Source organism: Lissotriton helveticus, chromosome 3_1 (genome assembly GCF_964261635.1).
Source record: "Lissotriton helveticus chromosome 3_1, aLisHel1.1, whole genome shotgun sequence".
Classification (NCBI taxonomy): domain Eukaryota; kingdom Metazoa; phylum Chordata; class Amphibia; order Caudata; family Salamandridae; genus Lissotriton; species Lissotriton helveticus.
The window spans coordinates 156,370,424-156,396,517 of NC_136061.1; the positions used below are offsets into that span (position 1 = coordinate 156,370,424).

The 26,094-nt window shown below is 42.9% G+C and overlaps 1 protein-coding gene across 3 annotated transcripts in view; it reads right to left on the reverse strand.

The window, feature by feature from the left end:
* Positions 1-4,592: 4,592 nt before the first annotated feature.
* Positions 4,593-26,094, reverse strand: part of CLIP2 (CAP-Gly domain containing linker protein 2) — a 575,836-nt gene continuing 554,334 nt past the window's right edge. For 2 of the 3 annotated variants that reach the window (XM_078679434.1, XM_078679436.1), the window contains 4 exons: positions 24,092-24,251; positions 22,207-22,392; positions 20,944-21,006; positions 4,593-5,799 (listed from right to left, as the gene is read on the reverse strand). In XM_078679434.1, the coding sequence (XP_078535560.1) occupies positions 5,788-5,799; positions 20,944-21,006; positions 22,207-22,392; positions 24,092-24,251 (421 nt within the window). In that variant the 3' untranslated portion in view covers positions 4,593-5,787. The remainder of the gene's footprint in view (positions 5,800-20,943; positions 21,007-22,206; positions 22,393-24,091; positions 24,252-26,094) is intronic. The other variant, XM_078679435.1, reaches the window with a different exon arrangement.

Consider the following 26,094-nt stretch of genomic DNA (forward strand, 5'->3'; position numbering starts at 1 on the left):
TTTTTCAAGAACCCTTCTAATGCAGTTGAAAACCCTTTTCATTCCTTGGATGTCAAAAGATGTCTAAAATCTTATATTTAAAGTACAAAGACTTTTATAAAGTCCAATCAACTATTCATAGCATTTGCCCATCTTGTAAGGGTTGCATGCGGTCTCAAGGCGGTATAGCTTGCTGGATTTCTGCGGCTATTACCTACTGAAAAAAAAAGAAAAAAGGCCATTGACTATAAAAGAAATGGCACATTCAATGTATAAAGTTTCCAATTCAACAGCCTTGTTTGCTGGAGTGTCTTTGCCGGACATTTTCATTGCAGCAACTTGGTCCATTGTTCATACCTTCAAACGTTATTATTTGGATGCATCTCGGAAAGCTGATTCAGCAGTTAGACAAGCTGTTTCACGTTGTCTTTTTAAGTAAGGTAAAAAGGTATTTAATACTATAAACACATTGCTCTTTTATGTTTAAGAAAGTTCTTGTTTTGAAATCAAGGTTGTATTTTGTTCTAATGCCTGACATATTTGAGAATGGTTTGGTTCTCTATGCTAAGTGGTGGCTATTCCCACCTCCTCCTCTATTTCTTAATACTCCTAACTACTCAGATTCAAGCATGTGATTCTTTGAAAGATTTAATACCGGAGAAAAAACAAGTAACTTACCTGTGCACTGTGATTGTCTAGTATTGATATCTTTCATAGATTAACATGCAACACTCCCTCCCTCAGGGTTCACAACTTTCAGAGATATATGTGTGTATATATATATATATCTATATATCAATCAAAAGGTACCCTGAGGCGAGAAGACGCACACAGTAGGATGACAAAAGTCATTTATTTGCGAAAACCAACTTGCCAGGTATCTGAGTCAAAGTCCATTCCTAACACGTTTCAGAGCTGAGAGTGCTCGTTCATCAGAGGAAAAGTTGCTGTGAACGGCCATGCTGCTCTCAAGAATTTAAACGCATGCGCTGCATTCATTAGCCACACCTGGGCTTGTTTCATCCTACTGTGTGCGTCTTCTCGCCTCAGGGCACCTTTTGATATATATATATATATATACATATACATATATATATATACACACACACACGCACGCATATATCTCTGAAAGTGGTGAATATATATATATTTTATATATATATATATATATATATATATTTATATATATATATATATATATATATATATTACACTCATGCTTAAAATCTGAGGTATGGTGGCCCTGCAGGGGAACAGAGGTTCAGGGGCGGCTCTATGATTGGTTGAAATTTGATTCTTTTAAAACAACGTGAACTGGTTAACAATGTCACTTCATTTTACCTATTGTTCTAAATGCTTTTCTATGCACTGCTTAGAACTAATACTGTAAGACTCCTATCATGACGATGGGGATGAGTAAAGCATGTGAATCTATGAAATATATTATTACTGGAGAACCACAGTGTACAGGTAAGTAACTTGTTTTTTTGTTATGTTTTTGTGCCTTTATGGCTGTTTTGATTAGCAATATTGTTGCTGGATCTTAACCCCTTCAGTGCTGTGGATGCCCCCCCGACCGTCCCACGTGACGGTGGGCGTGTGCCGAACCCCGCCCACTGATTAGACTGCCCGCACCATGGCGGAATTTGAGCCGCGGTCAACGGGTTAAACTGCAGTTCCGTAGTTATTGTTTCCATACAATTGAGGGTAAAAGGATCATTTTCCCACTAAACCTCCAGCGCGGAGTGATGATGTCATTGCTTACGTGATAGCATATAAAACTGAGCAGCATTTAAAAAATGTGCAACAAGGCAGCCTTCATTGAGGAGTTGAGGCTTCAGCAAAACTTTTTAACACATATTGGTAACACATATTTAGATAAAAATAATACATGGCAGAGTGATCAAAAATATATTTTGATAAATGGGAATAGTACATTATATGCTGATAACTGCATAGGACCAGTTTTCTTTTTAAGTGTAGTGGTTAATACTACTGATTAGGTGTTTTTCTAGGGTATAAACGTTTTTGAAAATTAGCAAACTGAGGAATAGAGGCATTGTGTGGTTTGCTCAGGATCACTCACTGTAAGCCAGATGACGAAGCCAGGATTACAACTGAGGTCTCATGGGATCAAAGTTGGCAATATAGGCGCTAAACAACACTCCGTCTCAAAATTCCGTTTTACAGAGATAACCTCTACCTCTCATGTTAACACATAGTCCTTCAAAAGCACCAGAATGTGTTATTTTATTTCCCAAAAAATTGATAATGGTACTAAACAAATTATGTAGAGACTGTGGAAACAGTTTGCCACTTCACCACATGCGATTATTGTGCATTATTTAGAGTTTGGCAGATGGACTACTCAGTCAAAATATAGTGGATATCCTATCTGCTATATTACAAGTGCTATAGGCGGGGAACAGCCTTTACAACGCGGGCATTACCACGCGCTGCCATTACTACGCTGTTTTTACAACGCAAGTCGTTTCAACGACTTGCGCTGGAGAGCGCTGTTGGACAAGGAATAGTTTAATTTTCTATTCCAACACCTTCCCTACTGTAACGTGGGCTGGAGTTGGAATAGAAAATTAAACTATTCCACTATCCAGCGCTTAAAGCGCAAGTCGTTGTAACGGCTTGCGTTGTAAAAACAGCATTGTAATGGCACGCGTGGTAATAGCCCGCATTGTGTTGACATACAACTGCTATAGGCTATAGAGCACTTCTAATATGACAGACGGGTCATCCGTGGTGTTTGTGATGAAGAATTTCATTCTCCGAACTCTAAATAAAGGTTATAGTCTTCTGCCACACAGTAGCTACTACTACATCCTGCTTTTACATGAGGAATTAGGAACAGTTTTCTATGCTTTGAGATGGAGTTTCCAGTTAAAAAGGATAGGCCTGTGCTGCATACCCACTGCCGCAATCTATACAACATCACTTGCCACAATTTTAATAGCGATGTTCTTTAACTCAAATCTGATTAATATCTATTTTTAATGAGATGGGCCTATTATTTTGAAGACTGATAATCTAAACGTTTAACTACCTATGTGTCTCATGTACAAATTTGGAATAATTCTGCTTTTCTCAAATGGAACTTGGCTGTATTATTTACGAGTAGTGAACCCTATACAGTGAGTAAAGATAGGGAAACATCTGTACCGCAACATGCAGTAGAATTGCTCATGTCAATCTGCATTCCACCTACTCGTCCTGTAAACACTCTGTAAGGATTTCACTCCCATAATGAATTGAATGGGAAGGTACAGTGATGCCATTTGTCACTGATGCAGTGCTGCAACACAAAAGGGCAAATTGAAAACTAGTGCCAATATAACTTCCCAAGATCATTTACAAATAAGGCAGCCATCTTAAAATGAGAGCATTTCCTGTTATCTACACTTGAGTTTCAAAGGGAAAGTTTTGTTTAACTCTCTATTTCTTGCACATGTATGGTATGTAAGTTGCTACAGCAGGTAATCAGTAGTCACTTAAACCCAAGTCTCATTCAATTTTACAACCAGCATGTGATATTTATCTTAAAGCAGTTGCAAGCATGATAACTTTTTCAAATGTTGTAAACACTTTGAAACACATTTGCAAATTGTGTCTGTGGCAGTTTTGTAGATCTTGTACTGGTCACTCAAAAATGAACTCTGACTGTTGTTAACTCATGTAGTTATTATTGCAGGAAATAAGTTGACCCCCTTGTTGATGGGGTTGTGGTGCTACAGTGCTGGACTTTCCTTCATAAATTATTGGAACCTTTCGCTTTATTCCAATGGATTCCTACAGATATGAACCAAGACTATAATTCCCTTCATGCATTAGCTTGTGAAGTGAATGCAAGTACACAAGAAGTTGAAGATGTTGCTTTAGTGAGTACGTAGCCGAAACACAACAGAGCACTGAACAAAACAGATGCCCAGGGATGTGAATCTAGGTCATTTACAGAAGGTAATAACTGATTTCTAGTATGTGTGTGGTGGGGTGAGTATCTTGAAGACATGGGCTTTCAGCTTTCTTCTGAGTTGGAGAAGGTACGGGATATGTTGGTAGGGAGGCTGTTCCAAATCCAGGGCGCATAGACAAAGACCTGCCTTCTGTAAGTTCCTTGTTGTGCATTTTGTTAAATGAAAGTGACAGACTTGAGCATTCTCTAGGTGGAAGGAGTCATTTGGTGAGCTTATACCTATTTCTCAGTGAGCGGCAGGTTATAGTATAAGCAAGCACGCTGGCTCATTCCTAAACCATCAGTAATTCAGCAACATGTTCTACTCTGATGGAGTTTTTTAGAATTATTTACTAGAAGACATGAGCAAATAGTACCAATGCAGCTTTTTTGACACCTAGTATAAGATATCACCTTTCAATTCAACCGATAATATAGCCAGCTGTAATGCTCAAACACCAGTATCCTTATCATGAGTTATGTTTCATTTTCATTATCTAGAGAATAAGAGTGAGGCATGTTTAAAAGCTTCTGATTGAGCTAACTCTCATTGCAAACTGTACACATTAAGGTATAAGCACGTAGGGCCGACTGAGCCAGAATATAAATGCAGCATAAGGAAAGGAAGAAGGTATATTCAACTACATGAAAGCATTTACGAAGCACTTTATTGCCTGAACCTCAGAGCACCGTTTTTAAAAACAGGTGTTACATGTACCCTCTGCATTGGTAGCTATTATATCAACCTCTGAAAGATGCAACACTCTGGGATTTGATAATGTAACCTTCAATTTGCACCTAAATGTTTGTAGCAGGTGCATTGACCTTGTGAACTTTCTTACAAGAGAAGCAAGGCTGCATTCTTCAAAAACGCAATGTGTATTAATGCATTGTGGGGAAACAAGGGGGTGCCTGCTAACTTCCTTCCAACAGTACTTCTTCCCACCAGTTTCCTTTGATTTCCCAGCTGCCATCCACTGCACCTATCTGCACAAGGCCACGTGTGTGTATGGTAATCCAGCTGACATCTTCACATCTAACATGAGGGTGATGATACATTGTTCCTAACACCAAAACTCATAGCACTTTTGTGCGCGGGGCACTCAAATGCTATTGTTTTACTGCACAACAGACAACCTACTGCTGCACTGGGAGACTATGAGTTATGGATCCAACTAAGAAATCAATTCAGTGGATAAGCATCTCACATAGTATTCTCTTGACCTAATGTACTTTCAAATGTATTTCCCTGTACTCTGCAGTCTTCAGACTCTCAAAGTTTCTACATCGCAGTGCTGATAGCATATGCTTCTGTCATAGTGCTCTCGAAGTTTCTATGTTCAGGTTTTGAGAGCATTTTCTTCCGTTTTAGGAGTTTCCAAGTTTCTATGTCTGAGGTGTTGGGAGCATATGCTCATGAGGCTTTGCTGGAGCCCCCACTGAAACCCTCTGTCAGAGGGCCATTGACTGTGGTAGACAGAGGTGACCTTGCTTTGCTGGAAGAACAGCGCTGAGTGCCCTCCTTCTTCAGTTCGACCCGGCCATCTTGTAGGAGACAGATCTAGAAAATGAAGGATAATAACAGGTCTCCAAAGTAATCATGCCAAGTATTGGCAGACCTCTGCCCTTTCGTTCTGCATCGGTGTATGCCAAGGGCGCCTTTGAGGGGGACAGGGATTGTCCTAGTTACATCTGTCAGTGCCTCAGCAATACTGTCCTAGAGCAAAAAATACTGTGTAAGTTTGTAAGAGAAGCGGGGCGTCGGTTCCTAGTCCAGGCGCGGTTCCTTCTCTTGTCTGTGCGCAGGAGCCAACATCCTGAGCCCCCTCTCTTTTCTCTCGATGTCAGTGCTTTTCCTGGAAATAGAAGATACACTGTGTTAAAAAGTAAGGTCTTGGTGTTATTTTATTATTCATAAATGATAGTATTGATGTTCAGCCTTTTTCTAGACAATCGCAATTGTGGTAAACATAGTAAATGCAAGGGAAATGCAGTGATTTAAACACTATCACCTACTTTTAACAAATTGGGGGAAATGTGTTACCCATTGATCTTCTGGTTTAACTGCCAGCACAACACCCCCAAGGCTGTACCTGCATATAAGGTTTACGTGTGGGTTCCTAGTGTCCGTGATCCCTTGATATTGTAGATTGGGTTCCTGATGTCCGTGATCCCTTGATATTGTAGATTGGGTTCCTGATGTCCGTGATCCCTTGATATTGTGGATTTTGGTACAGTTCTCATAAAGTGTGACAGCTTCAAATTAGTTCAAACCCCAAACAACACGTCTCAGCCTTATGCTGCGATAGTAGTTAGCACTGCTTAGGGCTCAGTAGGCCTGGTAGGGTGAACTTGGACCATTTAAAAAGAGTAGGATCTTGGTAGCAGAACCATCAAAGGAAAGATGAGGAAGTGTCTTTGTGGTACACGTCCTGCGAGGAAAACTTGTATGAACCCTTTTTGGTGGCAGGGGAAAACCATACGGCACAGCAAAACTAGTAAACAACCATTCTTTGAAGCAGCGCTTTTTCACAATGGCCTAGCTTGCTGGTTTTTTTGGGGTCAAATTCATGAGCATTGCGGCTGACGCACAGTTTTAATTTCCATAGACACCCTGTTCCTGATCCACGTCTTATTTGAAGACTGCATGTTGGCAATTGCCTCTTGGCTAGTTAACAATTCTTTAAAATGTAATGGGGATAAGACAGAGATTCTGTTTTTCCCTGGTCATGACTCTCCTCTGGTCCATCCCCCTGGTTTATGGCCAGCCTCATTGGTAATCGTGCCAGGTTCGTTGGCAGCAGTGCACTAGTTGGACTTTCATTTCAATGACGAGCTTTCCTTGCCCAGTCAAGTCAATCTTTCTTTCTGCCACTTGCTTCTCTTTTGTGAATTTACTGCACACAATTCTCCCTTATCTGCTGCTACAAGCTTGGCCATGAATGGTTCAGCTGATAATTCTTAGCAATGGGCTAATGTAATTCCTTATTTCTTAGCTCGTTACCTGGGCAGATAAAACGTTTCCAACACATTGAGAATGCTGCCATGAGAGTGCCTTTATAGTGGCATTGCTTGTCTACTGCTTCAGCTGCACTAAATACGTTTTGGATGCCTATTTCTAAAAAGGTGACTTTTACATCCCTTTAATTGGTTCATTGTGCTTTTCATGTCCTCTATTTGCAAAAGACGTTTCACTATTATCTTCTAGCTTGTAGCTGGTGTTCTCTTGTATCCATTTGATCCTTGTTCCCAAATTCCTTTGCGTTAGATTAGGCAGCTCAGTCTTTTCGGTCAAAGCACCTGAGCTTTGGAATCTCAGCCTATCTCTTTGCAATATTACAACAGCCACTGCCTTTTGGAAAGCTTTGTACACAATGTTGTTCATTACTTACTAGCCTTCAAACCATAGTGCCAGGATACCTTTTTCAGGTTGCACTGCACTAAGCTATATTAGCATAACAGAACGAAGCACTGGCAAAGCCAATGGGAATGACTTGCATTTACAGTATAATCCAGACCCTTTCGCTTTGCCAAAGCCACTGAGTAAGCTAAATGTATTTTTCAGTGGCCCAGTGACCATATGTGGTTGCTAATGACACCAATGGCAACCATTACATTCTTTGTCTTTTGGCATCCTAAGCAGTTTATTTGTTTTGCTGTAAAGTGAACCCATATGCCTCCCAATTAAAAAAATTATATGCAACATAGATTATGTATACAGTACATATTACAGCTAAAGACGTGTGAGTGTACTCTTCACATGTAATTTAGTCTCATTTATTAAAATGGAACCACTTGCTAAGAGATGGAATAATGCATTAAACAGCCATTAGCATGCCGTGGGAGAGATATCTACTCATCTGGGCTGAGTCAAGATGTAATTTATGCTGTCTTTAAGCAATGGCTGAAGGGGGACTGGCACAAAAAAAGCCAATGGTTGAAGGGAGCTTACCTAAAGCCTAGTCAATGTGGCAGACAGCTGAGCTGTAAGCTCATTCGTAATTTTGTCCCTAATCATAATTAATGTATGGTAAATTTCAGCCAGCAACTTGTATATGTTTAGCATTTTGTACCTGCATCTGTTGTTATTCTTAGCGAAGAATAACAAAAGAGTTAAGAATAACAGGCTACGAATAACAACAGATACATAAAAAATACTAAACATACACAAGATGTTGGCTGAAATGTAACTTACATTGATGAATAAGTTGTTATCTCATATGAACAATGGGCAGATATAAATATTTTTGATCTAAATAGCACTATATCATGGTGGCCGAAATGCACAAGAAGGAAAGGAAAGAACAGCACAGCCAGCACAACCAAAAGCAGGCAGACTATTTAGCCAAACGTGCCATGAGCAGTGCCTCTCGTGGTTCACGCAGACTACACAAAACTACTATATGCACTGAAACCACAGCTATGGTGAGTTGAATTGATTGTAATATGTGGGTACATGCAAAAAAGGATTATGTTACTTACCCATTAAGCATCTATTCTTGGCATGCAGAGCTCTAGATTCACATGATTTGCATTATCCTGCCATCTAGTGTTGGGTCTGGATGTTTGCAAGTTGTTTTTCTTCTAAGTAGTCTTTCCAGTCACGAGGTATGGCGACTCCTGCTTTCGGTGATAATGCGCATGGGCATCAACTCCACTGTTAGATAGTTTTCCCATAAGAGGGTGAGAATGGAGTGAGTGTAGTAAAGAGATGTCCATGCATATGTAATGTAAATAATGAGAACTGCAACAACTACAGTTGTCCAGGGAGGTGGGAGGGCGCACGTGAATCTACAGCTCTACATGCCAAGAAACGATGCTTACTGGGTAAGTAACATAATCTGATTGAGGCATGTGTGCTGTAGACACACATGCTTGCATAGACTATATAGCAGTATTCTCCTACAGCGGTGGCTAACCAGTAGATGTTGCAATTGTCTGAAAAAGTGTCTTTCGCACTGCTTGCCCTACATTGACTTGTTGGCATGCTAACACATCCACAAAATATTGTTTGGTAAATGTGTGTGGTGTACAGATGTCAGCTATAGGAATGTTACCTAAAAAGGACACAGATGCCCCTATTTTGCGAGTGGAATGCGTTCTGGGGGGAATACATAAAGTTATTTTAGCTTTTACATAGCAAATGTGAATGCATTTAACAATCCATCTTGAAATCCCAGATTTAGAGATAGGATTACCCTTGTGAGGTGGTGCAATTGTGACAAACAGTTGCTTTGTTTTACGAAAATCTTTTGCTGCATAACTATCTCCGTAGTGAGCTTTCTTACTTGTATCCAAACTCAATGGCTTCAGGAGCCAAATTGCTAAGTTGAGCTCCTTGAGGTATGGGTGTCTGATTTCTCCACGGTTCTGAGTGAGAAGCCAGGAATTGAGGTACAGCTTTTGATGCAGAACTACTGAGAGTTCCAAAAGTGTGGTGTCCCATGGTTGACGAGCCCAAGTGGGATCTACCAAAATCAGTGTGAGCGATGTTTGCCTGAGCTTTCGAACCAGAAACGGAAGGAGTGGGAGAGGCAGAATAGCATAGGCAAATATCTTTGACCAGTTGATCCATAAGACATTGCCTTTGGAGCGAGAGTGTGGGAACCTGGAATCGAAGTTTGGGCATTTTGCGTGGTCCACTGTGTCATACATATCTATTTATGGGAATCCCCATTGTTGAAAGTATGGAAGGAGAACTTGGGGATGAAGTTCCCACTCATGTATTTGCTGCCTCTTTCTGCTGAGGAGGTCATCAATTTCATTGTTGACTCCTGGTAGGTGTTCTGCTAGTAGATGAATTCTGTGATTAATTGCCTAGTTCCAGATGGTCTGAGAGAGGTGTGACAGCTGGAGAGAATATGTCTCCCCTTTTTTTTGTATATAGTACATGGCTGTCGTGTTGTCTGTGAGGACTGAAAATCGGTCAGCGCTAGCAATACTGCTAGTAGCTCTGGATAGTTGATGTGAGACGTTTGTGCTAGTTGTCCCAGAGACCCTGAATTGTGTAATTGTGGAGATGGGCACCCCAACCTGTGAGAGATGCGTCAGCTGTTAGCACGATCAGTGGAACTGGGTCGATGAACGACCGACCTTTTGATACATTTTGTGGGTTCCACCACTGCAGAGAGCGATGGGTGCGGCTGTCTTCCAACACTAGATCTGTTAATTGACCCTGTGACTGATTCCACTGACGTGCTAAGCATTCCTGTAGAGGATGCATGTGTAGTCTTGCGAGAGGCACTATTGTGATGCATGACGCCATTATTCTAACCGTTGCATAAAAGTTTTGGCTGTTAAGGTTTGATTGGCCTGAAACTGTAATGACAGAGTTTGAATACTGTGAATTCTGGCAGCACTGGGAGAGGCTAGACTTGTGTGAGTGTTGCGAGTCGCTCCCAGAAAAGATTGAATTTGTAAAGGCTGTAGAACTTTGAGGATAACGGAGAGGAACTACTTGGGAATCTCTTTAACACCAATAAGGATGTTGCCCGTCCCCCAGTGCCATCGATAAAAACTGATGGTCTCAAGAACAAGTTTGTACGTCCTGATCCTTCTCGACCTCTCTGCACCCTTCTTCACAGTCTCCCACCGCACGCTCACCACCAGACTCCACGATGCCGGTATAGGGAACCGCACCTTCACTGGCTCCGCTCCATCCTCACAGGCAGAACCCAAAGAATCAGACTTCCACCCTTCCACTCCGAACCCACAGAGATCAATTGTGGAGTACCGCAAGGATCATCGCTCAGCTCCCACGCTCTTCGACATCTACATGGCCCCCCTTGCCAGCATAGTCAGGCAGCAAAGACTCAGCATAGTATCCTACGTCGACGACACCCAGCTCATCCTCTCCCTCACCAACGACCCCCCTCACCACCAGACTCAGCTTCCAGGAAGGAATGAAGGATGTCACATCCTGGATGACCAACAGCTGCCTGAACCTCAACTCGGAGAAGACAGAGGTCCTCGGAGCCTCCCCCTCAGCATGGGACAACACCTGGTGGCCCACAGCCCTCTGTAGCTATTCCACCCCCACGGACCACACCCGAAACCTCAGCATTGTATTCGACTCCTCCCTCTCCATGACCCGACAGGTCAACGCCGTCACCTCCGCCTGCATCAACACCCTCAGCATCCTCCGAGAGACCTTCAAATGGTCCTCCCCGAATCAAGGAAGACCGTCACCCACGCACTCATAACCAGCAGATAGGACTACGGAATGCCCTCTATGCCGGGATCAACAAATCTCTGCTTCGCAAACTCCAGACCAAACAGAACAACGAAGCCAGACTCGTCCTATGCGTTCCCCGACACAAACACACCTCCCAACACCTGTGTAAACTCCACTGGCTCCCCGTCGAGAAGAGAGTAACTTTCAAGATACTCACACATGCCTACAAATGTATCCACAACACAACACCCCAATATCTCAACAATAGATTCTCCTTCCACGTACCCAAGAGGCACCTCCGATCCACCGACCCCCCCGATCCCGGTGCATCCACAGAGCAAGAACGGGTGGCAGAACCTTCTCCTACTTTGCGGCCAAGACCTAGAACGACCTCCCGATCAACATCAGATGTGCCCCTACCTTGCACATCTTCAGGAAGACCCTCAAGACCTGGCACTTCGACTGACCCGCTGCCCCCCCCCTCCTCTCCCTCAGCGCCTTGAGAACCTCATGGGTGAGTAGCGCGCTTAAAATTCCCGGATTGATTGGTACCTCTACCCCTACCTTTGGAATTGTTTCCTCTATATCGTTCCTCTATAAAAACCTCTAGAGGGCGAGGATTGAGTGTTTCCTTTATACAAGGAAGCATTTTGGTCTGATGATGTGGTTATGGACCCTCCTCTAGAAGAGGAGCGGCGAAAGGAGCCTCTATTTGATGGAGACTGGAGCGCTCCCATGGACTTTTCTATCTCTGTGTCCTTCTTCATTTTTTCCGAAGCTTGATCGACTTCAGGACCAAACATGTGTTGCTTGTCAAAAGGGGTGTTTAAAATGGATTGCTGAACCTCATGTATAAACCCTGCTATCCTAAGCGATGCATGCCTTCTGAGGAGAATGCTGACATTTATATCCCTAGCCACGGTGTTAGCGGCATCTAGAGCACATCTGATAGACGAGTTTGCCCTCCAGAACTAACTCTTGTGCCTTGCTTTTGTGTTCATCTGGGAGATATTGGAGCAGTTGCTCCATTTCATCCCAGTGAGCCCTGTCATACCTAGCTAGAAGGCCCTGTGTGTTTGTGTAGCACCATTGGTTAGCGGCTTGAGCAGCCAGTCATTTCCCCGAGGCATTTATAAGCTTAGATTCCTTGTCTGGGGAGGTGCATCATCAGATGTTTGTGAATTAGCCCTTTTGCGAACATTGAACACCACTAGGGAATCGAAAGGTAATTGTCCTTTGATGAACACAGGATCAGATGGACAAAGTTTATATTTTTTATGGACTCTGGGAGTTAAAATATGGGCTCACACAGGCTCTTGCTTTGAATGCCTCATCATGCCCCTTAGCATAAGGAGTGTTTGACTTGACCTGTGTGTGGGCTCAAGAGTTTCAAATAAAAAGTCTTCCTCTTAGGATTGTTTATGTAAGGCCATCTCATGGTACTCTGCTGCTCTAGCAATAAGTTACTAATAAGACACATTATAGTTTGGTGGTGATGGCTTTGCAGTGTAAAGGTCTGGGTCAGTATCCAATGGAGGGTCAATGGTGTAATCATTCCATGGGTCTACAGGCAAATGAGCGTCTTAATTATCAATATCGTCCCCTTCCCGCTGTGTATGTGGAGATCCCTGAGGTGTTATATGTAAATGATCTCGAATTGGTAAATGTGGAGAAGATGGCGGTGGAGGGGATTGCGGGCAGGATAAGCAGGGCTGGTAGCCATGTCTTTTTTCTTCTTCAGAGGGATTTTATATGGAGAGTCCTCTGAAGGAAGTTTGCATTTGGCTGGTGTTTTGACAGAAATGTATCACAAATCAGGAGTAATATAAATCTTCTTTTGTTTAGGATCCAATTGAGCTTTCAGAAGGTCTAAAATGGTTTAGAGTGGCTCGGAGAGGCTGTCTTTCCATTACAGAGCCAAGATAGGTTTCCTTTTGGAAGCGGACATGTTTATGCTCCGAAGCATGTTTTTATTTTGGATCGGAGGGTTTCAGCTCTAAAACGGATTTGTCCTTGGAAGCGGAGTGTTTCGGATCCGAAGATGATTACGGCTGACTCGGTCCCAAGCCGGAAGGCGTGATGATTTGTTTTGGTGCCGAGCTAGGAGGTGGGGCGCAGAAACAATGTCTCGGTGTCCACCTTGTCCAGAAGGCAGAGGTGGTGCCATAGCCTTATGCTTTTTAGAAAACGTTTTGCGGGGGCAAGGTGTCTTCGTTACTCACGGCACCCTGTCCCGGAGGCATGTCTTTGTACTCCAAGTCGATCTCGAGTTCAGAATCCGAAACACAGATGGCCTCTTCTTCTTCTGCCGCCGACACTTCAACGTCCTTATGCTGATTCTTCGCCGAAGATGACCGGAGTGTGTTGGATGCTTTGGTATTGCATTTCATGTCGTCGAGGCTGATGATTACAGAGTGTTCTTCAACTGAAAAGACCAGCAGGCGTCGCAGTCATCTTCCTTGTGCTCCGGTGACAGGCACAAGTTACAAACATGATGTGGGTTGGTGCAAGGATACTTGGCTTGGCACCAAGGACAGAATTGGAACAGAGTTCGTTCCATCGGTGGAAGGATGGACCGACACAGCTAGGCCAGAGGGCCGCCTGATGTTTCCGACCGAAGATAAAGTGTTTACGAAACGATTTGATATCCGGAGAATAGGGGAACACTTACAATAACAATACAGTTGAGGGTAAAGTGAATTGTGCACCGAGGGGAACCAGGAGAATCGTTGCGAGCTAGAGCGCAGCAATACACTACCAAACCTATGGCGGAAAAAAATAATCTAACAAAGGAGTGATGCCCATGCGCACTATCACAGAAAGTAGGCGTCACCATACCTCGTGACTGACAAGACTTCTTTGAAGAAAAACAACTTGCAAACATCCGGACCCAACACTAGATGACAGGAGTATGCAAAGCATGTGTATCTACAGCATACATGCCTCGAACATGTTTCACTTTCACTAACAAATGCAAACCACAGCCCACCAATTCGTGTCACAGTTATTCACAAAGCTTATTTGGAACGTAATTATTCCCCCATATCCAGCCAGTGGTATTCCCACCATTTGCCCCATATCTTCTCATGTTTCTATTCGCAGCCTTGAGCTGTGTAGATGGGTTGCTTTTGTTGAGCACACCAGTCTACACCACTCTACCACAGTGAACGCGGGGTGGGTGAACCTCCTTTTACGGGCGATAACAGGTTTGGCAACCAACATTGCAATCTCAATAAAGATATACACTCCATTTCCTGCCTTTCCCCATCCTCCAGCAACCCCAGCAGGATGACCTTATGGGTACATTCCAGTGGCTGATACAAGACTGATGAGAGTTCTCTCCCTATTTTCTGCCAGTAGGGGACCAACATAGGGCAGGACCAGATTACGTGGAAGAAAGCTGCATCCAACAACGAGCATTGGAAGCAGTTAGCTTGGGAAATCGTACCAGCTCGGTGAAGCAGCAAGGGGGGTCATGTAGGTAAGGTGTAAGAGGTTAAGTTGGATCAGTCTAAGTTCTGTGGAAATAGCTAACTCTTGGGGGACCATTCTGGCCTCACTCCACTCATCTGCAAGCACCTCCATCCAAGCCTCCCATTCCGTCTAAACATGGGGAAATGATTCGGTGCATTAATCACTAGGGTCTGGTAAATCTGTGAGATGGTGCTGTTGTAAAGCTTCCTCGTAAACAGTTAAGCATCAAGAGGGCTGAAATCCGGGACCTCCATGTCTGGGGGAATATTAGCTGAGAGTGTATGCCGCAATTGCAGGTATATATGAAACTGAGGAATGGCACAGGTTATACTGCTCCTTTATCTCTTGAAACTTCTGTATATGAGTACCCACTTAAACATCTCCAAGATGGGCGATTTCTATAGTGTCCCACTTTGCAAAAACCCTCTAGCCCTGCAGCCATTTCCCCTGTCAGCGGGGGGGTAGGGGGTCATCCCCGTCAGCATGCGGTCCCAGCCTGTAATGCTGAGTGTGGCTCTCCAGTTTAGTAACATCCCCTGGGTGATCTCCGGAAGGAATTGATGGACTGGGGTCCCACAGAGCATTCCCATGATCCTGTCAAGGCCAAGCAAGATCAGCTCAGCAGCATATGTAGGATCATCCCACCCCCCATTAAACCAGTCATTTATCACAACCAACTTCGAAGCCATATATTAACACTAGAGGTTTGCCATTCTCATCCGTCCATCATAGGGGGACTGCCAGAAGTTAACTTGGGCCCCTCAGGGGCGACCATTTGCCCAAAGGAATGAAGGTACGGATTATAGAGTTGAGGTTCTGGTACCATTGCCTGGGGATTGGATGGGAAGAATTTTGGAAGACAAATCGGGGTAATATCATCATGTTGGAGAGGGCCACTTTTCCCAGGATATGAAGCAGGAGACACCTCCACTTCTGTAGGTCCCTTCTCATTTTAGTTACTAGGAGAGTCAAATCAAGGCTTGACACCAGCTCTGGGAGGTAAGAAATGTAAATGCCAAGGTACTGAATGATAGATGATGCATTGGGATCGTGGAAAGCTAACAGCAGATACCCAGGTTGCCCGTTATTGGGACCAGCAGGGATTTGGTTTTATTCTTGGTACTACAAGAAGGTGAGGCTTATGGTACAACAAGCAATGGCCTGCAAATCAGAATGTGTTATGGATAAGCTGTCATTTCCCATAAAAAGGTGGGGTACCCAGAGATGAGGCCAAATCGTACAGGATGGCAAGCTGTTACCATGAGACAATCTTTATGTGATGGCGGAAGTGAACATTGTAAGAAAGGGCCCTCTTTTTGCATGGTTAACCCGCTTTTTGCCAAACTCGTAATGTATTTTGACTGAGTGTGCCCTGGGTTCCTGACAAACTGGTACCCAGGGCCTATGTTCTTTCCCTAAACTGCATTAAAAACAAAACCCAATTGGCACTCTTTGGCCACAGGTCAGTCCCTTGTAAATGGTACCAGGGACCTGAGGCTTCTTTATATATTTTGAGTATTTCTAGACATTGTAGGCCAGCGGTCTGCGAGTTCCCTAAAAAGAGCAAGATCTCATCTAAACAAGGACAAAATTAAATACTTAGGTTTAAAGATCACACAACGTATTATGAAACCCCCGGATGCAAATTTTATAAAAGTTATGGTAGAGTAGTATAAACTGATGAAGGGTTGGTCGCATCTACTGCTTACAATTTTCTGAAGAACTAATTTGGTTAAGATGATTATACTGCCTCAATTCATGTTCCCTATTTAACAGAATCTGTGTTTCAAGAGCAAGTGATTGAATATATTGCAAGGAAGAATTACTAGTTTTATTTTGGGCTTAAAAGGAGCACAAAAAGCCTAGAGGAAGCTTTGGAGAAGAAGAGACAAGGTGGGGTTGTCACTTCCTTGATATGCAATACTATGAATGGGATAATGCTTTTAATTAGCCCAGTTAGCTCAGAGATAGACACTATGTACAAGGCCATGCTTAACAATATTGGATGGGGAGAGTTCTATATACATTTGTAGACTCTTGGTACTACAAGAAGGTGAGGCTTAAAGTACAACGAGCAATGGCTGAATTATGGTATCATATAAGGAAGACTACCAGGCTTACTTACTATAGTAAATTTGCCTCCAAACCAGAATGTGTTATGGATAAGCTGTCACTTCCCATAAAAAGGTGGGGTACCCAGAGATGAGGCCAACTCATACAGGATGGCAAGCTGTTACCATGAGACAATCTTTATGTGATGTCGGAAGGCAAAATTGTGAGAAAGTGCCCTCTTTTTGCATGGTAGCCCCCACTTTTCGCCAAACTGTTAATGTATTTTAACTGAGTGTGCCCTGGGTTCCTGCCAAACTGGTACCCAGGGCCTATGTTCTTTCCCTAAATTGCATTAAAAACAAAACCCAATTGGCACTCTTTGACCACAGGTCAGTCCCTTGTAAATAGTACAACAATGGATACTGTGGCCAATGAAGGCCTCTAAGGGCTGCAGCACTTATTGTGCCACCCTTGGGGGGAACACGAACACACACACGCACGCATGCACACACACACACACATACACCCCCCCCAACTCAGATTCAAGGTCCCTAATTTTCGGAGTTAAAGATTACCTTCAATTTCACAGGAAAGTTGAGCATGTACTGTTGTGTTTGAGGGCACAAAGCTTTTGTTTAACCTCCTCAAAGAGCACCTACGCTGCTGAACTGCTCACGTATAGTCAAGAGAAATCATAATAAGTGAATTTTGAAAGTGTTGCTTTCTGTCCTCTCGAAGAAAAGCGTCCCTATCACATTGGTTAACAACCTAAACGATTACCGGGCTGGCCAGAGCCCTGGGCAGTGGGTCCTCGGGCCAAGGACCTATGAGCACGTTCCACCAGAACCCATGGTGACAGCTTATCATCTGGGACCCTTGAACGCAGCCAATCCTCCAGGAAGTGCTGCATGTCAGAGCCCTTGGTGCTCTTAAGGAACCCAACAAACCAGAGGTTATTTGTGCATGATCAATTTTCAGCACCTATGGCACATTCCTAGAGCACTGCCATCCTCGATAGCAACTTGGAGACTTGAATATTAAGTGTGGCCACTTCGTCTTCCACAGAGGACACCAGGTTTTCCTTTCATTCTCAGTCACTCGATTGGCGATATTGCTGAGGTCTTGGCGCAGCAGTTCGACTTCCACTCTGACTTCACCGACCTTAGTCTCCACTGCCTCTTTTGAGTCCTGTGTTGTTTTGAAGATGGTTACAAGGTCGGATTGCCCGGAGTGCCTCTGCGATACCAGAGGGCTGTCAGTGGCCCCTGTGGCATTTGAGGCCGATGTCGTATACTGGTCGATCTTAGTTTGGGCCAGGGCAGGGGGTGGGGCTTTGTCTCTCCCCATTTTGTGCGATGCACCTCAGGTTCCACAGCAAAGTGTACACTCTCCACGGCCCGTGGCCCCCTTAGTCCCCCAGGGCAGCTCGAGCAGCCAAGGCTGTCTTCGTGTATGTTTTGGGTGCAACTAGGTCTGCCAAACCCAGATGGAGGCGGGCAATGCAGGCCACAGGTGCAGAAGCCCCAGTCCGCAGTCTCTCACTATAGATGATCCACTACTGAGCAGTCCAAGGTCCCAAGATGGCAGTCATAGATTTCTCGAAAAACATGGAGCAAGGGCTGAAGGCTGCAGGAATGATTTCCAGTTAATCACAAGCCTGGGGGCTATTGGTTCCTCTGTCCAGCCACACAGTAAGCAATCTGCACCCACCCATCTCAAAGTGGCTATCTCAAAGGCCTATAAAATTCTACACTAGCAGTGTTCATACCTTTGAAAGGAGAATATGAGGCTGGTAGGGGCAGTGGCTGGGGTAGGTTACTTAACTTACTTTGAGACCGTACGCAGTGAGTATTGATCTTCTGGTCCTCCTGCAGGACTATTTGAAGCCCCATTTCCCAGTAACTCTAGAAGCTATTACTTACCACTTCTCACATTGTTTATAGTCAACTAAAATTAGCGGAGCCACTGTACCCACCCGAGGGGGCTATACCATGATCCCTATCTGGGTGAGTTACATCACTGGACGAAGAGCTTGTTATCTTTGTGTGGTGTGTTTACTGATGTGTCACTGTATCTGTTTTTGTGAATTTGGAGGTTTCTCTGAGTGTGTTGCAAATCCTGCACCTTTACCACAAAGGGCTGGTCCGCTGTAGCATGCTGTGATTTGCTGAGCATGCTGACAAATATGAAACATGGAAACTGCTATTAGGAAAACATTAAATGTTTTATACCTTTCAACTTTTGTTCGGGGTTGATTACTCACAACTAGTTGAAGGTATCCTTACACTTCTTGCTGTTTCGAATTCATGGGCCTGACTGGACACTATTCACAATATTGCTACCACTATCCCAATCACTGTGTAGATTAGGGAGCACGGTCCTGATGAATTGCCATTGATCGGTAACAACTAAAAGCGGCAAAAAACATGTCGAGCCACCCATACACATATCTGTGAGTTGACACAGACCATTACTTCCATTTTCAACCAACATTGCTTATGTTTTAATCTAGGGAAGAGGACCCACATAATAAAGTTACAAGGGTATCTCTTAGCCTATTTTAACTCACTCTCACCCACACTAATCTACACTGAGAGCCCAAACACCTTTACTCACACTTCACCTACGGCATAAAATAAAAAGAACTCTGGGAAAGAGCCCCCTTGAGGGTGCCCGTCTGGCCTTGAAGCGCATGCCCAAGGAGAAGTATGCACTATGATGAAGCATGACACCCATCTGGGTATGTGAGGGATCTTGCTCCTGAGCAATCAGATGCCCCCATCTGATTCCTCAGTTGTACACCGACCTGTCTCTTAGCTCTTTCGCCCCCTCCGAACCCAAAACTGCATACCCCGTTTTGGTTACTATTGGGTCAATACAGTCCGTCTACGCCATATCATTAATATACATGATAGAAACAAAAATATGTAGGATTGGCACCAAAGGTTGGCTGCAGTTAGCGGTGACTCATTTTGGAGCGATTAGCCCTGTTTTATGGTTTCTTGCTTCTTCTAGTTGACAGTGTTTAATAATGTCCAGCAATGAAAGACGTTTCAGATGTTGCTCCTTGAAATCAAAAGTTCAAAAAACACTCTCTGAAAAGTATGAGGCATTCAATATCCAATAAAAAAGAAGGATCCTATCACATTATGAGATCATATTTATTCTAGAGGATATATGGCTTGTTGAATTCTCTTCACAAAATGTGATAATGCTGGGGATTATGTTTTCTTTCTAAAAACACGTAAACAGTAAAATTATTAGGGAAATTATTTATAAAAGGGACACTTGGAATTATTTGTGCTAAAAATAAATCATGTTAATGATAGTTTTGTTTGATCATTGATGACTACACCAAAGTTGGTTAAATACTCAAGCAACTGAGGAGACACCAGGCAGTATGTAGCCTGTCATATTGAGAGATTAAACATATTGGCAACAGCTGCACTATATTTAAATTTGTATGGAATTTGTCTAGTGTATGAAATAATTGAACAGTTGTTTGGGTGACAGAAAAGGATTTGAATTGCCACTAGACTGAATATGACAGACATTTCCTTTAAAATAACGACAAAAGTAATTTCGACAGGTGTGAGAATGTCAAATGTGCCACTAAATACCGCATGTAATGTTCCATTTCCGAGTTAGAACTCCAAAAAGCAGAGATTTACTTCAACCCATTGTTTCGTATTCGGGGTACTAGAGGAAAATTATTACTAACTTGATGCCAAAGCATGCTGTCATCCTAGTCCCTTTCGAGCTAGCAATTTTTCCACTGCTTAAAATGTAAATTGGGGTATTGGTGACCGCAGTGCTGCTCAGAAGCTTGCAGCTGATGCACTTAAACCAATACCAAGGCTTTGTAGTCTAGAATCCACTTCATGCCTCTTGACCAACTACCAGACACCCCCTCTCCCTGTTATCTCACTCGTGTAGGTCCCTGCTTTCTCCCTGTGTAATGGTTTTACTATCTTTCTTTTCCTCCATCTTTCCGATCGTTATGCTTTTCCCTCTCTTGAACTCGGTAAATATATGATGCAGAAAAATAAGTGACAGTTTCCAAAAATAATTGTAGTTGGCCCCCACCGGCAACATATAATCACTGAATATTTCTATATGAAAAAGAATAGCCAAATTATCACTTGGTTATCTGTTACAATTTTTGGTTGAATCATATAAGACAGTATCACATCACAGGAACATTTGAAGCAGATATCTTTGCATGGCATACACACATGCCAATAACCAAAGAACCAAAAGATTTAATTCCTTGAAGGAGATGTGGAGTTTACTTTCATACCTCCTGTTTTGAAGGGTTATCTTGTTGATGAATCCCATTGGCTGAACCAGAGTTTGCAGAGATCTATAACAGAGAATGTTTACATGTGAGAAACAATATTCAGTATTCACATGGGCAAACATTTTAAATGCTTTTCTGAGCGAGCCTCAACGGGAGATAATACATAGGCTTGCAAAGGTCACCAAACATCAACCAGGTCAAAAGAACTGAATACAAGTACCACAAACTTTGACAAATCAAGGATTACATTAAAAAAGATGGCATAATGGTGTAGACCACAGGTTCTTTCTTGTAACAATGTGGAGATTGTGTTTGAACATTTAAAACCAAATATATATATATATATGAGTTTAATAAATGGTTAATATAAACCCTGTATTCAGTGCCAGGACTTGTAAATATTATCTTGTTTTTGTTTAGCACCGACCACAGCCCTCTCTGGAATGGATCTTTTTAACAACCCAACAAAAATGAGGGTTCCCCACACACAGACAACACTTTCAAAATCTTTCAAAATGTATTGTTTCTAGCTTTGTCACATATGAATTGTAGAACAGCCCCAAAGTGAATGCAAATATGTATTGCCTGTCAACACCACATAAAAGTGATTCCAGGTCTGTTGGCTCAGTGGACAAATGCATACACTGTAGGGATCTGTGTTTGACCTCGTGGATACAGATTTTGGTTGCAGTGCACCCATTAAGCCGTTCAATCTTTTGAGGTCAATAAAATGAGTACCATTGAGTTGGGTAACAATAAACAGGTGTAATTTAGTGTGAAGATAACCTTCATGGTGAACGTGCGATATGAAACACACACATCTTACGGAGATACCTTTTAATTGTTCTGCTTTTGTTTGTTACAGTAAGTGTCATCACACTGTATCTTGTCGGCTAATGGAGAGTAGCTGTGTTGTTATATGTTTCTGTTTGTTCCAATAGGTGCAATCAGACTACTGTTTGGGACTCTCAGTACGGCCTGGTGTAGGCAGATGTATTTTGCGCTGTATATTTTTAATGGGTCAGAAAAGAACTGACAACGGACACCAGCTGAATTTTTTAGATCAATAAATTGATATTGGGAGCAGACAGCCTGTATGTCCCATACATGTGACTTGTCCAGCACGCACTACATGGCCTCCATGAGACTGTGATATTTGGAGCAGCCTGCATGCATGTCCCATACCTGTGGCTTCTCTGGTGTGCACCTCATGGGCTTTATGAGTTTGTGATATTTGGAGCAGTTTGCCTGCATGTCCCATACCTGTGACTTGTCCGGCGTGCACCTCATGGCCTCCATCAGTTTGTCCATCTGCTGGCTCTGCTCCATAGCGTTACGCAGGGCATCTTCTGTGCTAACCAGTCGATGCTGCAGCCGGAGGACCTCTGACTCTGAGGACGGGTCGATCAATGAGTAACGCCTTTGATCCAGTACTAAACGCTCTTTATCCTGAATGAAGAAATACAAATTAGTGTGATGGTGAACCTCCAGCAAGCTGGGGACTACTATAAACTGGGCTATTGTTAACAATCAGAATCTACTACTTCAATGAGTGACTTGTATATAAAAAACACTTGGTTTTATTTGAATGTGAACTAAATTAGGAAGTGTCCTGAACTTATTAACATAGGTTTGGAAATTGTTAACAGGCACTGTATATTGCTGTTTTAATTTTAACAAAACCTTATTGTTATCAGAGTGCAGCATTTAGAAATGGCTTACTCGAAGCAGGTGGGGTCCTTATAACAAGGACAACTGGACTCAATGGGTAAATATTCATGGTGCCAGGAGGCTTGTTTAAAGGAGTCATTCGGTGAGTGATCTTAAAAGCCCCAGTTAGAGATGCAGCACTGGCTAAAGAGAACTGTCACTCTTCTCTACACTGCAAACCCTTTAAGATGTCGTGCACATTAATTACTAAATGAATTGTGAATCCAATGGATTCAATCAATTCATACTGCAAAATTGATCCAATCTTGTGCTTATCGTCCACAGTGTGGTCCAATTGTACTTACAGGGCGGTACACACAGCAAGTGGCTGCCACAGAGTTTTTACCAAATGTCTGACAGTGGTTGCTGCTCATCTCAGACAGCTCTGGTAACCGACGCCGAACGTTGCAAAGCCTTGCCACACAGACTCTCAGCACTGACGCCAGACGGCGTAAAGCCTTGCCGCGCAGACTGTGCCCCAGGATCCAAGGTGATGTTTTCAGCGGGTCCAAGTGTATCCCTGTAGCCGGCCCGCGCTCGTCACAGTCTGCCTGAACTTTGGATTTGCACCAGCCCTTCGCGACCTGAAGTAACCTTTTTTTGTGTTACCTGCTTCTGAGAGCTTCATTGCATTTATTTCTACAACATTCAATATTTCGATTCTATCTGATGGGTTTTGATTGCTTTGGTCTTGCTTTACTCAGATAAATATTCTCTATTTTTCTAAACTGTTGTGGAGTCTTTTTGTGGTGTATTTACTGTGTCGATGTATGGGGTATTGCACAAATACTTTACACATTGCCTTCTAATTAAAGCCTGCCTGCTCTGTGCCAACCTACCAGAGGGTGAGCACAGGGTAATTTAGGATTGTGTTGTGACATACCCTAACTAGGATTGTGGTCTTTACTTGGACAAGGTGCTTACCTCTGCCAATTGGATACCCAATTTCTAACAGGTACGGTGTAGAAGAACGAGAAACCTACTGTTTTGCTTTTGCAGGGAGTGGTGCAAGCGAGAGTGAGAGTAGGTGTCTGGTGGGTTGGTAAAAGTGTATGAGGCTATTCAGGTATTCTGGTCCTGTGTTGTGTACTCATGCAAACACAAAATGTCATTGATAGTGGTTAAAGGTTAAATTAACTGATTCCCAAAATTATTTTTGAGTACACACATGCTCATTTACACACACACACACACACTCGAAAAGCATGGTAGATACCTGCTTGCTGTCATCACAGCCTTATTTCCCTCTTTTCTAAAAATGTATCATTTGCTAAGTCAAGCTAGCTAATGTTCTCCTTAGTGTTCTCTAATGTGCTGTATCCATCAAAATAAAACATGATGTGTGGCACTTACACAAAGGTTCTATAACCTTAGAACAGGCTGTGGTTGTTCTGTGCAAGATTGTATTGGGCACTTACCAAAACTATTGGACACTTACCAACACAATCAGTTTGTCTCGCAACACCTTGATATCTTCTTTTAACTTCTGCTCTTTTGTCCGCCACTCTGCTTTATACACTTCTCGACTCAGGTCCCGCTCAGGGCCTGGAGAGTGCCGATTGGCCTCCAGAAGCAACGAGCGAAGCTCGTTCAGGCTCCTGTCAAGGGGAGAATGGATAAAAAGAAATAGCTATACAATTAAGATGCCAATAACGTGGCTCTAAATTAACTCCTTCACACATTTCTTCTACAAGAAACCAAATGACACAAACAACAACATGCTGCCTGTCCCAAAACATTAACAAGCATTTACAATGCAATTGGTCTTGCAATTGCGAGATTTTGAGCTATTAGCATTGTAAATGGCAATGCCTTTTATAATATTAAAAAGCATTGTCATTTACAATACCACTAGGTCAAAGTTTGGCAAAAGTGAGACCCATTGTATAGCGGAGCGCGGTGTCTGTGATGTGGGCGCCGTGCTCACCAATAAAGTTTTAAAAAAAAGAAGAAACAGGGCGTGGTGTCCCTGAAGAGGGCCCCGCGCTGACCATTAAAGTTTGAAAAAAATAAAACAGCGCAGGGACCCTGAAGCGAGCGCTGCGCTCAACATTAAAGTAAAAAAATAATAATAATGAAACTGAGCGAGGTGTCCCTGAAGCAGATGCCGCGCTCAGCATTCAAGATGATTAAATAAATAAATAAAAGCTGAAAAAAAGTGCGGTGTCCCTGAAACGGGCCACGTTCATCTTAAAAGTAATAATAATTAAAAAAATGCATTGCCATTGTACTGTGAGTGCTGTGGGGGTGGGGGACAGCCGCTTTTAAAGTTAGAGCGACAATGCGCTCCGTACGAAAAGCGTCCGCCATTGTCCTGTGTGGGCTTGCTGCAATACAAGAAGCAGCCGCCATTGTCCCCATTAGTCAATAAACAAAATAGTGCTCACCGACTTGTAACACTGAACTTGTAACAAGTCAAGTAAAAGGTCCAGTTGTTATGGGAGGTAACAGATGAAGACAAGGCGGTACCAATGAGTGACTTTCGAGCCTATTTATAATCAGAAGCTAACATTTATGAAGGACAATGACACAATCCAATGACAAATATGAGCGGAGAGTGAGTGGGCTTCAAGTGCATACTCTAATACAGCATGCCTCATAGAGCAGCGCATGCGCACTGCCTCTAGGCTTGACCTAAAAATGTTTTACATTGGCTGAGTCTTGTCAGTTTAAGGCCAATGCTATGGAATTCATTGAAAGAAGAACACATTCCTGTTGTATTCATCTGGAAGTTTACTGTAGTGCAAATCTTTCTTCAAAAGGGTATAGAGGTGTATTCGGGGACAGACCAGATATTCATAGTATATATGCAGAAGCATAGTTATATCCATTTCATCACCATTGTTCAGTGTGAGGATCGGCCATCAATTATGAGACGCGAATCCTCAAGTCGGTCTTGATACCCCTCCCAAAAAATCATAAGAAATAAAATATAACACACTGCACATCTACATATATACCTTATATCATGCTAATTATCATTTGTTTAGAAAGAGTATCTAACTAAAGCCACGAAGCAAGGGGTTAAATTTGTGCAGTAAGTTGAATTCACAATGAAGAGGCCTTCTGACTATTAAGAGAGCGATTTCCATGTGTAAAGTAATTGTAGGTGTAGTGTAGGTAGTGTTTTTCCCCATGCCAGTTTCTATCTACAGTAGTTATAAATTGGAATTTGACATTTGCACTGTAATAGTAAATATGTAAATGTGGGTTTCTTAGTACAATTGCTCTAAACAACACATGTAATTGGGCCACGTTTATTTCACTGCCATGGCACAGTTACAAATTGTCATCCCTAAAACTCATGGAATAACACTTGAATGTAAAAGTGGCAGCTTTTTGTCCTATATGCTGGTTGTTTAAGATAAACGGCACGGTGGACCAGGCATGCAACCTCAAATACTTAACATTTGAATTAAGCCTTGCTGCTGAATTAAATAC